At 46.9% G+C, this 19,086-nt stretch overlaps 1 protein-coding gene across 1 annotated transcript in view; it reads left to right on the top strand.

Annotated features, from left to right (window-relative positions):
* Window positions 1-19,086, top strand: part of OGDHL (oxoglutarate dehydrogenase L) — a 664,251-nt gene that overhangs the window by 481,786 nt on the left and 163,379 nt on the right. Inside the window, exon 17 of the mRNA XM_069240663.1 lies at window positions 2,776-2,954. Within this exon, the coding sequence (XP_069096764.1) occupies window positions 2,776-2,954 (179 nt within the window). The remainder of the gene's footprint in view (window positions 1-2,775; window positions 2,955-19,086) is intronic.

Here is a 19,086-nt window from a genome sequence, read left to right as displayed (position 1 = left end):
TCAGCTCCTACTGTGTCTACTAGACTCTCCTCATCTCTTGCCCTATGCAACACCATAACTCAAACTTCAACCTACCTACCCCTTGCTGTTCACTAAAGCAGGCCAAAACTCATTCTAGATCACTTATATCCATACGCTACCGTATCCAAAATACAGCCATATATGTCAAATACAGGTCGCTAAAAGAGTTGCCATTGGCTCTCATTGTCAACCAATACTGCTACCTTTGTAGAGATCTTCAAAAACAGATCTCACAATTTTCTCTTAACAGAAGTCTATTATGACAGGTCAGCTTCACTAGCAACCCATTGGTATCCTGTAAAAGCAAGATTCCCTGTGGTCAGAAGGTATTATGCAATCACATAGCAAAGGTCTCAATCTCAAATAATGGCTATATTATGATCACATTTTCTGATGGCAATCTGCAATCTTTTGACAAGCACTTTGAATTCCCTTTATATGCTTGAGAAATCATTGATCTCTCATGTTTTGAAGTCATAGAAATTATACCACCTACCTCCTCAAATAGGTCTCAAAACAGGGTCCAGATAGCTGACCACCCCCCTTGAACCCAATGTGCTCTAAATCCATACTCCTCTCAGAAAACCAGTTGGAATTCCCTGAACGACCTCTTGAAGTTACGTCCTCTCAGCCCAATTTACCTTTCCATTTAGAGATATAGTGAAAGTCCCTCTCCCAGTGCTCCATCTGAGAGGGCGAGTCAGACCACTCATTACCTTCATTCCATAACCATCACCTACAATTAAAATAAACCCCCTGATTTCTGCCCCTCATTTCTAAAGTCCAGAGCAGAGGTAAACTCAATATCTTGTACAGTACTTCACCAAATATTGACTTTTTCAGAAATACAAAATCATAGGACATTTACAACTCTTAAATTAGAAACAGCAGTTCTAGCAAGATCTCTCACTTCTACACAAATCCAATGCCTTCTTTTCCAGAGCCAACATCCTCCTCCTGGAAATGAAATCACTAGCCACGAACCAAAGGTGAAAATGCTCTGCTCTGTATCCTCTTAAGAATTCTTGGACTCTCCAAATTCTATCTCATTCAACAGGCATGCTATCAATTAAAACTGTGAGACTATATCAGATAGAGATTCAGGGCTTTACATTAGCAGAACCTAAACATCTCTTGATAACAAAGGCATTGATTGTTTACTTTTGGAACGTAACCCAGAATCTGCGACCAGCAGACCTCGGGAGACGCCTCTGGGCAGCATACAATGCGCTCTATATGTTTTAAATCATATCAGATTTCCGGCTAGTGAGAGCATGAGGTAAAAAATATCATTCACTGCAAATGTACTACAGGTAGACAACCTGATAGAACTACAATGCTTGTGATACCCATGAACAGCACAACATAATCCTCCCTTAACTACTTCGTGTATACCCACAGCTTGGCTTTGAAACATATCCTGAGATTGCAGATGTAATAACTTTAAGTAACCTAAGCCTAATGTTTCAACCCGAAACTTGGCTGAACGAATTATTTTAACCATGTTAGACCTTCTTGTCCTACCAGTGTACTCTCTCATAACCATTGGCCAAAAAGGTAACACTGGTGGTGGGTTGGCAGTTATTCACAAAGACTCCAAAATATGCAGAAGTGTAAAACATTTTTAGTTAACAACTTTTCAACATCGTTAGTTGAAATAAAAACAACCCAGTCCAACCAAAGTTTAAATATTGAACCAAAACTTAGCAGCATTCACTAAAGAGTTGCCCTCTGATGAGGAGAGATCAGCACACACATTTATACCTTCTTTGGGAAGTTTCGAGCTCAAAATTACATGGGCCAAGTTTGGGGTTTCTAACAGGTAGGTGGATGTCTGATGACGTGAACCAGGGAAACTCTGAGCAAGTGGCCTTCCAAAGCATCTACACAGGAATAAGGCTTCTACAACACAGTAATTTTCAAAAATCAAACTTGAGGTGGTGAGATGCAAACTGTATCTAGCTTGAAGCAAGGGTTTCTGGTTAATAGTCTAACTAAACTGGTAGGTGTTAGAACCCCGTTCAGAGGGACATGGGGCATTCTGAGGTGTTCAGTCCAGACCCAGTGGGATTTTTCTATTTTTCATGGTTACTCCCAACTCTGTCAGAAAACTAAGAGGAATTTGACTTGAGACACTGTTGTATCTCAGCATAGATATGAACATTAAACAACTCTACATAGATTTCCAGTGACAAAGCATGGAGAATTTCTTTGAGTTGGGAAAAATTGTTGTATATAATGACAGAATTTCTCATTTTACTGACTAGTAATTTTAGTTCATAGTAGGTCGGACTGGACAGTGCTGTCCGACAGGTTGACAGCAAAAGTGTTAAGTAGTATTTAATTTTACTATATGTGTTTTGCTATTTAATTTAAGTGAATTGACTGTGGTGAGCTTGGTCTACTTATGTAGAACAGTCCTAACAATAACACTATAACATTTTAAAGCTTTCAGGTTTGCTGGCAGTCTTGCTTCATAGACCAAAGATTTGTTGAGTATGGGATTTTAGCTATTCTTGCCCTTCCGTGGTAAGATAGGCAGACCATTGAGACAAGTCTCACCTGTTCATTTTGGGCAATGTGTGGGGTGTCTATACGTTGTGTCTTGTAAATACATTTAGAGCTGTAGGGGGATGGTTGAATGCTTTCTTCTGGTGTCTTTCACAAGCAGAACACCTGCACAGAAATTCCAAATAATATAAAAATAACTACAATGTAAACAGTAAGGAGTATCTGTCTTCTTTTCATTGGTAGGTTTTGAATTGGGCTTTGCCATGTCCAGCCCCAACGCTTTGGTCTGCTGGGAGGCTCAATTCGGGGACTTTCACAACACTGCCCAGTGCATCATAGACCAATTCATCAGCACTGGTCAAGCCAAATGGGTCCGTCACAATGGGATTGTGTTACTGCTCCCTCATGGAATGGAAGGCATGGTAAGATTTTCCTCTGGGCCAACTCGCAATCAGTTGTGCTCATACCCATAAGAAGAACAGGAGGGTTAGATGTAAGATGGGGATTTTTTGAACGATGAATGTAAAACTGTGGGATTTTCAAAGCCTCCCACCCCTACTTCTTGTTTTGAGAAATTAAGAGCTAAAGGTTATGTCACTATTTAACTTTCAGTTCAGTTGGCCTTGCCCTGCCACTTACAGCTGTGTTAAATACAGCCATTGATATTCAGAAAAGAACAGTTTTTAGAGAAAATAACTTTACAATGTGAGGCTGAAATGGAATGTGTAACCTGGCAGCCCCATTAAATAATGAATGATGCTTCCAGTGCTTAGCAACCAGGAATGTTTTCCTAGACCAAAACATGAAAATTATACTTAGTTGTCTCTTTTAGTTGATGCATAACATCAACATGTTATTTCGCCAGTGAAGGTGAAGTAAGATGTTTAAGAGGGTGATCCTATTAAAGTCAATTGAAAATTGAACCTTTTTGGAGAAGATTATATAGGTTTGATAAGAGGATAGACACATTGAAGTCTACGAAGCCATTTTGTTTGCTGTCATGAGAGTAAATGTGAGTAAAAAAGAGTGTGACAGTCTTCTAATGAGGTTGATTACACTCGTTTGTTAAAGATGTCTCCTTTAGTGAGGCATACATGTTTTAAGAAACATAGGGCCTGATTAGGACATTGGCAGAGGGGATTACTCTGTCACAAACATGACAAGTATCCCATCTGCTGTAATACAAGTTCCATAGGATATAATGAAACTTGTAATGCGGCGGGTGTGATATTCGTCACGTTTATGACGGAGTAATCCCCTCCGCCAAGGTCGGAATCAGGCCCATAGTTTCTTATGTAATGAGTGTTGCTGTGTGTAATATACACCTTTAGGTGCTATTAGGTACAGCTTTAGTCTTTCAGTTAATCTGCCGTAGTATATTCTCCTTCAGGAACTTTCCTTTTGCCACGTCTTGTACAGTTGGGTGTTCCTGGAGTTCACTGTTCAACTGTGGAAGAGTATTCCTTTGTTGTAAGGGGCTTGGCACTAGGGAACAGTTTGGAAATCCCTGTTATTCATTCTTTAGTTTGAGAAACCTTCTGAAAACACTGATTTCTTTGGTAGACAAATGCACTTTTGTCTTAACCCTAGTTGTTACTAGTTCAGTTTAAGTACAAGACGTTAAATAAAATTAGGTTCTGTAAGATTACTGCAAGGCCGAGAGATGTTTCATGATCAGTTTTCGACAGCCCTGGTGTCATCAGGCCCCTTTGCGCCTATTTCCGCCCCTTTCCGTCTGAGCAGGGACTACCTGAGGCAAAAGCATTTTTAAGGCCACTCCCAAGTGATCAGCAGCCCACCAGCAGACCTAGTCAAAGTACTCAGGTTTATGGTCCAAACCTGGCAAAGAGAGTTAGCAGTAAAACCCCCGAACTTGGAACACAGAGTTTCTCAGACATTCCTGGTGTGGATATTTGGAGAGCTGATAGATAAATATTGGCACTCTGGCTGAAAGTTTCTGTCCTAATGTTATGCTATAGTTCCAGACAGTTGTTGTGTGTTTGAGAAGTCAGCTCTGAGGCCAGATCAATTTTCCTCTTCCACTCAGATTGGTCCATCCAAGGTCTTTGTTACATAATGCTAACAGGGAGGTGTATTTCCTGGGAGTCTCTGTCAGAATGAACCCCAAAACCATGGTACAAAGGAAATGGAGATTGCTGCACTTAACTACCTGTTAACAAGTAAGAGGGGGGCGGGACAAGGAAAGGAAAACTCATTAGCTTTCAGAGAGGCACTCTGAGCCCCCCTGCCCCTCCCCGCCACACACACATATCTGATCTACTACAAAGCATCCCAGAAATGGTCTTGGGAAGCCCTGCAATTCACAGCTACTGTCTGATTTTCCTCCAACCCTCCATCTTAGGTACCCTTTGAATTTCGTAAATACAGCATGGATTCCAGAGTGCATATTGCCACTTGTCATACTCTCTCAAGACCCACAGCCTATACACACAGGGCAAGGGACACAAATGGCCTAGTTGCAGGCACTCGCAGACCAATTTTAAAATGTGGGAGATGCTGGTAGGCATTTCTCCCAGGCAGGCTCACGATAATATTATCTTCTTGCTGCCACAACTATCATTCCTCTATATCTCATCGAGCTGACAATAGTCGCACTTGGTTGAAGGAAGGTACACATGGTGTTGCCTCTATCGGCCACCGGCCTTTGTTCCGGGTGTTAGAGAGTGTGGATAGAGGTGCAACTTCCTGTCAAGTTTAGTTTGAGTGTGAGGAGACAGTACTTCATGACTATCTGCACTGAGTGCCTTTCAGTTCAGGAGATGTTGGTGGTCATTACAGAATGATGGTGCAGACTGAAATCAGGCTGAGCATGTGTTGAAATCACGCTGCAAGGTAGAGTACCAGCAGAGAATTAAGGCCCTCATTATGACATTGGCGGTAAAACCCACTTACCGCCGTGCTAATGGCTGCCAACTTACTGCTGCGCTGGCGAATATCCATTCACCATCTTATCACACACACACACACCAATCGACAGAATACAGCCACATACACAAATCCGCCAGACCAAAGGTCAGGGATAAACTGGCGGTCCCAAAACCCACACTGTTACGCCAACAGAACAGCGCCCATCACATTATGACCCACGAATCACCACAGCGGACATTCAACGGTGGTAAACCATTGACAGTACATACTGCCGCGCTCACAAAGGACACCCACAGACAAAACAAAACCACATTGGCCAATTCAAACAACACTCACCTGACACCCCAAACACACAGCATACCCACACCACAAAAAAAAACACCCCCACATTACACACAACCCTTTACCAACAGCTATTGCCACCATGAGACTGGAAAGAAGAGCACAGAGACAACTAGAAACGCACACCACTCACACCCATACACCCCACACGCACTCCACATCACACACCCCAACACATTACCCAACACACCCTCACCAACACACATCACACAACACCCATGGCACCTCAAAGGCACCCCCGTTTCAATGAGTAGGAGTTAAGGGTCATGGTAGAGGAAGTCGTCAGGGTAGAGCCACAGCTCTTTGGAGCACAGGTGCAGCAGATATCTATAGCAAGGAAGATGGAGCTATGGCAGAGAATTGTGGACAGGGTCAACTCCATAGGACAGCATCCAAGAACAAGGGGCGACATCGGGAAGAGGTGGAATGACCTACGGGGGAAGGTACGTTCCATTGCAGCAAAACACCAGCTCGCTGTACAGAGGACTGGTGGTGGACCCCCACCTCCTCTCCCACAACTCACAGCATGGGAGGAGCAAGTCTTGGCATAACTGCATCCTGAGGGACTCGCTGGAGTTGGTGGAGGACTGGACACTGGTAAGTCAACTTTTAACAATTATCACGCCCCATACTTGCATGCCATCACACCCCCTCACCCTCACTCCTGTCACTCCACTCTATCCCACACACTCCACCATCACATCACACTAATCCCAGTGCCAAGCCCTGCATGCAGTACCAATGCATGGACACCCCTCCCAGCCCTGCATGAACACTCATCACTAAAGCATGCACAGCATAGGGAAACTATCATAAACACTATACATCAACAGACACAAACAAAAGCTGGCAGGGGAACAGCAACCATAGAGGGAAAGCTACAGAAGTACAAATGTCAGATACATGAAGAATAATACATCATTTACATCCCCACAGGTACCCCAGCCAATGTCACTGGAGAGGAGGTGCCACCACTATCCAGTCCCCCAACAGAAGAGGCCCACAGTGATGACAGTAACTCTGGACTTGAGGATCGGGACGATCTACCTGGCCCATCAGGGACCACTGGACAGTCGGTCACTCAAGCCCAATCACAGACCACCACAGAGCCTCCCCCATCAGGATCCACACCGCAGCACCCACCCAGCATACCTACACCTCTGTCCCCAGGACCCGTCAATCAGCAGTATGCCCACCAGTACAGGGACCCCAGGCCACTCCTCATAACCAAGCCAATCAGGGACCTGGGGTCAGTGGCAATGGCCACACCGTTCAGGGGACAGAGGCACAGGCCAACAGGGACACTGGGAGGACTGCTGTGCGCCAGGGGGATGACAGGACAAGGGAACCGACTCTCCAGGCGGCACTCTCTGAGATCCTGGACGCCTACTAACATTCCCAGGACACGATGGGCCAGATCCTAGACAACATGCAGGAGAACAGGCGGCTGCAGGAGGGACAGTATCAGGAGATCAGGGAGGACTTGCAGGCCATTAACAACACCCTGTTCTCCATAGCAGGGGTGCTGGCAGACATGGGCAACATCATGAGGAAGGCACAGCACAGCAGCGGGCCCCTGCCACTAGCCAGTAATCTGAACAGCCCTCCACTTCCACTGCCGCTAGTGGCCAGGAGGCCCTGCCACAGGACCAACAGGCCACCAGCACCCCTCCCCCTGCAGAAGGTGAACTACCCCGCAAACGTTTCAAGCGAACCAGACAGAAGCCAGAGGCACTTGTCGAGACCACCTCCAGGAAAGGAGACTCTTCTGATTGTCCCCCTTGTGTCTCAATCAGTCACCTTGTCCACCTTGAACTCCCATTGCTCCCCTTCCTATGTCCCCATGGACAATGCAGCTGTGCTACAAACATACTGGAACAATACCCTGGACTTTCCTCCATCATCACCCCATTCCATTGCACTTTTCTCTCTATATTTTAGCTCTACAATAAACACTCTTGGAAAAAACTTGACTACTAGAATTTCATGTATTGCAAATTTATATTGATTGAAACAGCTACACCATTGCAAATGAACTGTACATAGAATGAGTAGAATAAATGACCTGTAGCTGGCTGTTGTGATCACACCAGGAGAATGTTGTCATATCACCAACATCAACAAAATGAAATACTCTAACTACGTGTGGGTGTATTGTACTGGGAGAAAACTAGGCGCTCTGGGTAGCGAGGTGAATATCAACGAAGAATGTCGAATCTCGAAATGGTGCACTCTTGAAAGACCACACCCAAAAGGTCTTGATAGATGCTAAAAGCACTGTTGCAAATATAAAGTACAAGAGGCACTCATTATAACATGAAAAATAATAGTACTCATAAGTCAGTATACATAGGTAATGTTTTGTCATATATTTCTGAAAATTAATAGGATTATTTCCAACATAATCCCCAATTACAGTATCACTGTCCAAATCCAAATAGTAGAATTAATTGATCTGTTGTTCCAAGATTGCTATGATCCAAAGTCCAAGTCCAAATTTCTCTAATCAAAGTTCAATCATATTCTTCAAAAGATGATACAGCTTATTATTTAAACTTTAGCAGCTGCATCCAAATTAATAGCCAGTCCAGATTTTCTCAAATCAAGGTTCAATCATTTCCTGATCTTCCATAGGAGAGGCCCTATATTGCAAGTGCTGCTGTGACCTGTGTCTGCAACCTACCATGGCCCGTGTGACTTGGGCAAGGGCCCCAGCCTTCACTTCTGAGGAGTTGGAGCGACTGGTGGATGGGGTCCTACCCCATTACGGACTGCTATATGGGCCTCCAGACCAACAGGTGAGTACACCGTGGGCACGATGCATGTGGCATGAATGCATGGAGTTGTGTGTGAAGGCCTCGTGTAAGGGGGGTGGGTGGATGTCCTCTTGGCGGTGTACATGTTGTGAGCTGGGCTATGTATGTGCCGATGGTGATGCAAACGAGTATGGTTGGCCATTTGTGTGACAAAGCTGGACTGTTTGTCTAACGGTGTTCTCCAGTCACTATTGCCTCTGCATGTCAGCGCCCATTAAAAGAAGGGAATATGGCGTGCCATCGCCAAGGAGGTGCGGACCCTGAGGGTCTATGGCAGGCGGAGCACCTACTGTCGCAAACGGTGGGAGGACCTGAGACACTGGGCATGGAAGACCGCGGAGGCCCAGGTGGGGATGGCCTCCCAACGAGGAAGGGGTGCTTGTCGGACCCTGACCCCCCTGATGGCCCGCATACTGGCGGTGGCCTACCCTGAGCTGGATGGGCGCTTGAGGGCATCACAGCACAGCTACTAGGGGGTGAGTACAGTGGCTATCATTACAACTTACGGCGGGTGGGGTGGTATCTGGGTGGTGGCTGTGTGTCCTTGGGTGCCCCTAGGCCAGGCCAGACATAGCAGCGTAGGTCCTCTGGGGGCTAAGGGTTTGAATGTGAAATACTGTAACTAGCTTGTTAGTATTCCCTTCTGGGCAGGGCTGCACGGGTCCCATGTGTGCTGCAGCTGGCGGTGTGTGCCCCTCCTCATTCCTTGGTGACTAGCCATTTCACTGGTAGTGCCATGCATAGTGTGTATGCCTGTTCCCTGTGTGTGAGGGTGCTGTGTACGCCAACAGTGGTGTTGGTGCAGTCATTGACCCTGTGTATCCTTTGTCTTTCTTCCCCCCTTTCTTGTTTTGTAATCATATCCTTATATGCATTAGCATCATCTGGCGGAGGAGTAGAGGCACCGGCTACAGAGGGAGCTGCATCCCACAGGACCCTAGAGGCAGAGTCCACCAACGCTGAGGGCACCAGTGGGACGGAGGGCAAGGGGAGCACCACGGCGGAGACTGGAGGGGACAACACTAACTCTGATATCTCCTCCGATGGAAGCTCCCTGGTGGTGGCGGGTACCTTTGTGACCACCCCAGCTGCAGGTACAGCCGCCACCCTCATACCAGCACCGCCCTCGCAGTAGCCCTTCAGCAAATTGCCCGTGCCCGCTCACCCAGGAGGGTGGGCATCTCCTTCGCCCCAGGCACCTCAGGCCCGGCCCCAGTGAGCCCTGCTGCCCTGAGTGAGGAGGCTATTGACCTCCTGAGATCCATCTCTGTTGGGCATTCAACCATAGTGAATGCCATCCAGGGGCTGGCATCCCATATGCAGCAATCAAATGCATTCCTGGAGGGCATTCACGGTGGATTGGCGGCCCAACAGAGACTGATTTAGACTCTGGCCTCCTCTCTTATGGCAGCCATTGTCCCTTTTTTTACCGTCCCCCCTCCAACTTACACTTCCCAGTCCCATTCTCCTCAACCCCATCCCATCCCCAGCACACAGACAGACGAGCATGCACACATGACAACACCCAAGAGTGGCACAGGAGAACACAAGCACCACACTTCATCCCACAGGCACTCACACAAACACCATTCAGTTGCAGACACAACAACATCCACTGTCTCCACTGCTTTCCCCCTCCTCCTCCTCCTAATTCCACCCTGTTACGTCTACATTCACACCTGCATGCACTACATCAATATCCACTACCAGCATCATCACCACACCAAGCAGAACACACTCCTCACTGGCAGACACCTCCACAACATCCATTCAGGCGTCCCCTGTGTCCTCTCCCACTGTGTCTGTCCCCCCCCCCCCTTTTAAAGGATACAAACGCAAGCACTCAGACACCCAGCAGCCATCCACCTCACAACAGCATGCAGCCCATGCACCTGCACCCAAATCCAGCAGACATACACCTCCAACAACCACTCCCTCATCCTCCACTCCCATACTCCTCCCGCTTCCGCCCAACGTACCTAAAAAGCTTTATCTTTCCACGATTGACCACTTCCCTAACCCCCGGACCTCCGTCCTGCACGTATGGAAAGGGTAGCAAGGACCCAGCCCACCACCTCAACCAAACAGTCCACGGGCCCAGTGGTAGCACCACCTACTCGTGGTGGTAGGGATTCCAGACCAACACTACTAAAGGGGAAGAAGCCTGCACCAGCTGCGAAGAGAGGGAAGGAACCTGCACCAGCTGCGAAGAAGGGGAAGGAGTTTGCACCAGCTGGAAAGAAGGGGAAGGAGCCTGCACCAGCTGGAAAGAAGGGGACGGAGCCTGCACAAGCTGGAAAGAAGGGGAAGGAGCCTGCACCAGCTGGAAAGAATGGGAAGGAGCCTGCACCTGCAGGCAGAGGGGGGGAGAGCCCATCGACACCTGCCAGAAAGGGTAAGGGATCCCCAACCCATGAGAGATGAGGCAATCTACGCCAGCGGAAGCTGTCAGGCAAACACCGCCAACACAACCAGCTGTCACAGGGCCCTCACCACTAGCCATGATTGTGCAGCCATCAGAGAGTGCACAGGCTGAGAAGGAGCCTCCCCCAACCACCACCATAGTGCAGCCATCGGAGAGTGCAGGGGCTGAGCAGGAGCCTCCCCCAACCACCACCACAGTGCAGCCATCAGAGAGTACAGGGGCTTACCGGAAGCCTCCCCCAATCACCACCACAGTGCAGCCATCAGAGAGTGCAGGGGCTGACCAGGAGCCTGCCCCAACCACCACCAGCATGCACCCATCACTGCCGGCAGACACCATGTAGACCAGCCTCCAGGGCTACTGTGCGGCCTGCCCCCTCCAGAACCAGTGGGGATGACACACACTCGAGAGACTCTGGCCTTGCACTCCCTAGGACAAAGAGCACAGGGCATGTTGCCCCCTCCAGAACCAATGGCGAAGACACCCACTTGAGAGACTGTGGCCTTGCACTCCCCAGATCAAAGAACACAGGGCATGTTGCCCACTCCAGAACCAGTGGAGATGACACCCACTTGAGAGACTATGGCTTTGCACTCCCCAGGACAAAGAGCACAGGGCATGTTGCCCCCTCCAGAACCAGTGAGGAAGACACCCATGAACCAGTGGGGAAGACATCCACTTGAGAGACTGTGGCCTTGCACTCCTCAGAACAAAGAGCACAGTGTATGTTGCCCCCTCCAGAACAAGTGGGCTTGTGCCCAAATCCGGCTGAGGTTCTCTCCCCTCCCCCTGAGGTGCCTGCCTATTTGACAACTGATGCCCCTGCAGTGTTCTGTCCGGATTGGGGCAGGATTCAAGTGGGGCCGTGGACTGTTCCCTGTGGCCATGTGGGCCCTTTGAACTAGGGACTGGGCAGTGTCACTTTTTTAATGCAAGTTGTACATATCTGTTTCTTGGCCAAATTGGAATGTTGATTTTATTGTTGATCTGATTACAATCACTTTTGTCAATTCCTGTTGTCCTTGCATTATTCTACAGATTTTCAGTGTCAAGTTGTTTTTGTAATGCAGCTGGTTGTGTGCATGGTGTGTGTGTGTTGTGTGTGTGTTGGGTGTGTGTTGTGCGTGTGTGTGTGTGTGTCGCTCTCGTTTTCCTCCCACCCTCCCTTGTGTGCTAGGCGGCTGTACTCACTGTCGACGTCTTCGCTGGCGTTGGTGTTCCAGGTGTAGCATAATGTAGAAGATCATCAGGAATACTTGTAGTTCGGGTTCAATGGCGGCGTTGTTCTTCCCTGTGTCTCCAATGGTGAGTCCTTTCACTTTTGTTCTCTGTTTCCGCCAGGCTTTTGATGGCGTTGGTACCGCCCTGGATAAGTTGGCGGTATTTGTGTGTCTTAATATGGTGGGCGGAACTTTGTCTTCCACCTGGCTGTAGGCGGCTACCGCCGTGGTGACTGTTGTTTCCGCCCTGGCGGTCGGTGTGGTACATTGGCTGTCTATCAGAGATATCACTGCCATTATCATAATTTGACGGTAATTACCGCAAGCCTGTTGGCGGTAATACCTCCACTTTATCACCCACCACCAGGGTCGTAATGAGGGCCTAAGTTTCTTATTGGGGCTCAGCCTCAATCTTATCTAGAGAGATAGCAGCCATCTTGGTTCTTCAGGTATAAGTTTCCTCATGCTGCTTGATGTCTTTGTTTACAGTGTTGCTACAGACAGACTTTGCTACATGGATGTTGGGTTTCAAGTGTCAAGATCCCTAGTAAATAAAGATTGGATTATGGACATTTCCGTTTACACACAAAAGCCCTGAAGATGTTTGTTATTTGTAAACAAACTTTGAGCTATTTTCATTTGTTTGAAAAAGAAGTCTAGGGCTTTATGTTCTGCTAAGAGTTCCTGTGAACCAACAGGACATATTTGTAGGAGGACATTGTGCTTGTATATAAATATTAATGAGTGTAATGTGCAAGGTATTAGATATATATTTGATTTCTCATATGTTTGTGTGTTCGTGTGCACACACATATGTATCTTAGTTAATAAAAGTAACATTACAGAGCAATGGTATAGTTAGGATTTTAGAGAGAAGAATTCCTTGGATTTGTGGTTACTGATAACCTTGCGCCCTGTTTGACAAATCCCCACAAACCTTTGCAAACCTATTCCTTTTTAGATCGAGCATACAAGCACTTTTTCGACCTATTGTAAGTATTCTGTGGGCTTTTAACTATGCCCATCAGACGTCCATCACCTTCACTCGTTAAAAATCCCTTGATGTCATTGGTAAATGCTTTACGTTTTTCCCACATTGGGGCGGTTTTGTTACCGCCTTGCAGACTGATGCTCTTTCAAGGATTATTTCATGATTGCTGATATACTTCAGAGTTTGGGCCAACTATTTTTTTACTTTTGTCTCTGCCCTTTGTGCTTCATGGAGGCTCACAGCATGAACAACACAGAACAGCAGCGTGAACTCCATCAGTGGTATTGAAGTCCTGGTCACATTGTTCACACTGTTAACTAATCAGAGTAATTTCTTGTGTCTCTCCCCTTCACGTTCCATAGCTTTCACAAATACACTTGTAATTAATAAATGCTTCACTTAAAAAAACCTCAGAAATCCTCAAAGCTGCCCTCCCGACACAGCAAGAGAGCCAATACTACAATGTTCACTGCACTCGGGAAACTCACCCCAAAATGCTTTGCAAGCCTTCTTTAACAAAACATTTTTGCCCATAACTCGGCCCGTGGTGGTCCTAGGACAATGAGACCACCACCAAAACCTTCAACATGACACACTTTTTCTATCTAGGTCATCTCTGGGCCCCCACTCTAGGTTAGTGAGGACCCAAAAATAATAACCCCTCCCACCATTCACTATCTTTTTTAGCTCTCTCATGGCTAGAACTGTTGTTTTACAGCTGCGAGTAGTTAATGTTTTAAGGGCCTTGTTTGTAATTTTGTTGCATTGTGCCTGCCAGCCCTGAAAATGTGTAATGCACTACACTCTCTAGGGGCTAAATATAGGCTTGCACTGTATTATTTTCTGCTACTCTGTTTTCTAGGGTTATGCTCTTTAAGGTTTAACTATATGCTTACATGATCATGTTTCTTATGCTGTTCTGAGCATTACAGTCAACATGCTACAATATTTGCAGCACTCGGAAACTCGCCACGTAATGCTTTGCAAGCATTCTTTCACAAAACATGTGTGCCCATAACTCAGCCTGTGGTTGTCCTAGGACAATGGGACCGCCACCGAAATGTTTACAACAGCATGCTCTTCATGTCTACATCATCTCTTCTCCCCACCCTCTGGGTTAGACGGACTCCAAAATAATACTTTCGCTTGTCAGCATATGTAGACTAAAGTATTTTGAGTTTATAGGTGGAGAAGCATTATTATATTAGGTCCTGAGGAAGCGTCATAGGATCCTTTTTGGACCAAACAGACGCGAAACATGTCGACCCGATTTTTGAGGTGGGTCTAGTAGTCCCTGACCACCCATTTCCATGTGAGAAGGGTCAAACATTACATTGACCTAACTCTCCTGGTAATTGTTTTAACCTTGGCCAGCTCCCTGCACCAATAAAGATAAACCTTTCAGAGAGTTTTTGAGCCAATTTTACTTCTAGTTTTTCCCGCTCTCCTTTTTCTTCTTTTCTCTCCTCCCGACTCATCTGCGGGACAGTGTGGCATCATCAAAAAAGATCTCCGGCAAAGAGCCCCCCGAAAGGGTGGTGCCCGTCAGACATTGCAGCGCCAGTCTGACGAGGAGCTGGTCCGATGATGAAGCATGACACCCATTTGGGTGTGTGAGGACTCTTGCTCCTATTGAATAGGATCCCCTATTGAGTAGGATCCCCTAACACTCTCCCTGTTTTTTGTTTTTGTTTTTCATGTCTCTTAGGAACAGTGTATTTCATTATTAGTAACAGTTACCGGAGGGTATGCACTGGACCTTTAATTCCTCCTAATCCCTATTGATTTTTTGATGTCCAAAATAATACCCCCTCCCACCATTCAGTGTCTGTTTAAGCTCTCTCATGGCCGGAACTTTTGTTTTAAAGCTGAGAGTAGTTTGTGTTTTAAGGGTCTTGTTTGTAATATTGTTGTATTAGGCCTGCCAGCCCTGAAAACGTGTAATGCACTACGCTGTCTAGGGGCTAAATAGATGCTTGCACTGCATTATTGTCTGACATTCTTTTTCATGTGTTTATGCCTTCTAGGCGCCAACTATATGGTTACATGACCATGTTTCTTATAAAGGCTATTTTTACTGTAGTGTCCTTTAGGGGCTGTTCTGAGCATTACAGTCAACATACTGCAATATTTGCGGCACTCGCAAACTCACCCCATAATGCTTTGCAGGGCATTCCTTTTAAAGCATTTTTGCTCATAACTCAGGCTAATGGTGGTCCTAGGACAATGGGACCACCTTCAAATTGTGTTCACAACAACCTGCTCTTTCTGTCTAGATCATCTCTGGGTCCCCACACTAGGTTAGTAGGGACCCTAAAATAATAATCCATCCCACCATTCAGTGTATTTGCAAGCTCTCTTATGGCTGGAATGTTTGTTTTGCACCTTGGAGTTGTTTGTATTTTAAGGGCCTTGTTTGAAAAATGATTCCAGTAGGCCTTCTAGCCCTTTACTTTTATCCGTGGCCACTGGAACTTATATGCAGCACGGATGACCAATTCATGTGGCAAAAGAAGTCCAGTTATAAATTTACAATGCCAATAACTACAACTCTAGTAAATGTGAGACCTATTGCATTGCAAATGCTTGTTTTACATTGACAGATGATGCAACGTTTTGTGGAGATTAGTCAAGGCGGTGGAAAGTAAAAAGGGGAGTCCAAAAACCCATTTTGGCACCATTGCATTTTCCTTCCACTTTACTGCGTAGCTGGAAATTGGCTGAACGTATTTAGCAGGAATATAAATTATGGTGTGTAGATGATCCTTTTGGGTAGTACAGGTAAGTAGAGAAAGTATTTTTAACTTATAACATATTTTAACTTGGTGATATTTGTTATTGCAGTTCTTTTGTGTCAGTTCACAAAAGTTCTGCTGTACCTAGCAACGTCAAGGCATTATGTGATTGGCTAATGACTGCCTATACAAACATAAGGCATCCATGTTGTTTTAAGGCCCCTTTCCCTGTGTTCTTGTTTAGGGGCTTAGATATAGGTAAGTATTAGTTTTTTTAATTTCCCCTAACTATTATCACCTAATTAAAGTGTTAATAGGTAGGAAACAAAATATACATATAGGGGGTCATTCTTACTTTGGCGGGCGGCGGAGGCCGCCCGCCAAAGTAACCCCGTCAGAACACCGCACCGCGGTCGAAAGACCGCTGCGGTGATTCTGAGATTTGCCCTGGGCTGGCGGGCGGGCGGGCGGGCAGGGCAAATCAACCTTCCCACGAGGACGCCGGCTCAGAATTGAGCCGGCGTAGTGGGAAGGTGCGACGGGTGCAGTGGCACCCGTCGCGTATTTCAGTGTCTGCATAGCAGACACTGAAATACTTTGCGGGGCCCTCTTACGGGGGCCCCTGCAGTGCCCATGCCATTGGCATGGGCACTGCAGGGGCCCCCAGGGGCCCCGCGGCACCCTCTACCGCCATCCTGTTCATGGCGGGTTTCCCGCCATGAACAGGATGGCGGTAGGGGGTGTCTGAATCCCCATGGCGGCGGAGCGCGCTCCGCCGCCATGGAGGATTCAGAAGGGCAGCGGTAAACCGGCGGGTGACCGCCGGTTTACCCTTTCTGACCGCGGCTGAACCGCCGCGGTCAGAATGCCCTTCGGAGCACCGCCAGCCTGTCGGCGGTGCTCCCGTGGCCGGTGACCCTGGCGGTCACCGGCTGCCAGGGTCAGAATCAGGCCCATAGTTTCTAGATATTTTTGAAATATTTCACAGAGACCCTCGGTAATACCAAGATGGTACAGAGGTACTTAAAAAAAAAAAAAATATGTAGATGAAAAATAAACACTGTAATACACTATATTTCACAACTATAGTGTACAACAGTGCATATACATATAGGGGGTCATTCTTACTTTGGCGGGTGGCGGAGGCCGCCCGCCAAAGTAACCCCGTCAGAACACCGCACCGCGGTCGAAAGACCGCTGCGGTGATTCTGAGATTTGCCCTGGGCTGGCGGGCGGGCGGGCGGGCAGGGCAAATCAACCTTCCCACGAGGACGCCGGCTCAGAATTGAGCCGGCGTAGTGGGAAGGTGCGACGGGTGCAGTGGCACCCGTCGCGTATTTCAGTGTCTGCATAGCAGACACTGAAATACTTTGCGGGGCCCTCTTATGGGGGCCCCTGCAGTGCCCATGCCATTGGCATGGGCACTGCAGGGGCCCCCAGGGGCCCCGCGGCACCCTCTACCGCCATCCTGTTCATGGCGGGTTTCCCGCCATGAACAGGATGGCGGTAGGGGGTGTCTGAATCCCCATGGCGGCGGAGCGCGCTCCGCCGCCATGGAGGATTCAGAAGGGCAGCGGTAAACCGGCGGGTGACCGCCGGTTTACCCTTTCTGACCGCGGCTGAACCGCCGCGGTCAGAATGCCCTTCGGAGCACCGCCAGCCTGTCGGCGGTGCTCCCGTGGCCGGTGACCCTGGCGGTCACCGGCCGCCAGGGTCAGAATCAGGCCCATAGTTTCTAGATATTTTTGAAATATTTCACAGAGACCCTCAGTAATACCAAGATGGTACAGAGGTACTTAAAAAAAAAAAAAATATGTAGATGAAAAATAAACACTGTAATACACTATATTTCACAACTATAGTGTACAACAGTGCATTTTTTATTTTTTACATGTTTAATTCTAACGCAGAAATACACAGAAATTAACTCACAATTTCAAGACAATAAAAAACTGGAAGTATCTTAAGAAAGGTACTTCCTAGGTACTCCCTAGACTTATTTGCAAGTATATAAAAAAATCTAAAGTAATTTTCCTACTTATTCACACTTTAAATAAGTGGTAAAAGTAGGGAATTATAATAATAAATAATACTACCTGCCTAAAATTAAGGGCCTAACCCAGAACTCAGGTGAAGTGTATTAAAAACATATGCCTGCCTTTTAACTTTGTAAAGGCAACCATTAGCCAATTATATAATGCCTTGTCATTGGCATGTAATATGGTATATCGTGAATTTACCATGGTACACTGTTGCACAATGTACAACTAAGGGCCAAATGTATTAATGTATTGTGTTACCCTTGCGTCACGCATGGTCTTGCATGGACAACACAATATTTAAGTTACATTTACATAGCAACACAAGGCCACCATGCCTGGACTTGTGTTGCTTGGTAAATCCAGAGAAACTCCAGGCAGTTTAAATCACTGTCTTGCATCAATCTGCACATCATACTGTACACTTCTGACAAATTTGATATACATCCGCATGCCACTCCACTCCGCCACTCTACTGTATGCTACTCCAGTCTAAGACACTGCTCTTTTTGCCACTCCACTGTATGCTACTACACACTGCACTATTCCACTCCACTGTATGACACTCTACGCCTCTCAAGTCTATGCTATTTCATTGTATGCCACTCCAGTGTAACCTACTCCACTCTACACCACTCCATCCTATGACACTGCACTCCATGCCACTCTAAACTATTCCACTGTATGCCATGCCACTCTGTGCCACTCCACTCTATGCACTATACTCCATCCACTGTACTCTATTTCGCTGTATGCAACTATACTGTACGCAACTCTACTATATGCTGTTCCACTGTATCCCACTCCACTGTACCCCACCCCACTCCACTGTCACCACTCCACTATACGCTACTCCACTGTACACTAATACACAGCAATTCAATGCACTCTATGCTGTTTCACTCTTTAGAACTCTACTCAATACCACTGCACTATGCTGTTCCACTCTACACTCCATTGTATGCTATTCCACTCCACTGTACACCACTCCAGTCTAGCCATTCCACAGCCGTGCACTACCACTTCACTGGACACTACTGTACTCTTTTCCACTCTGCACCATTCCACTGTATGCCATGAGGCTCTTCCACTGTGTG

Source organism: Pleurodeles waltl, chromosome 6, assembly GCF_031143425.1.
Source record: "Pleurodeles waltl isolate 20211129_DDA chromosome 6, aPleWal1.hap1.20221129, whole genome shotgun sequence".
Taxonomy (NCBI): domain Eukaryota; kingdom Metazoa; phylum Chordata; class Amphibia; order Caudata; family Salamandridae; genus Pleurodeles; species Pleurodeles waltl.
Note: the sequence above shows the minus strand (reverse complement) of the source record. Positions and strands in the feature narration are given on the sequence as shown.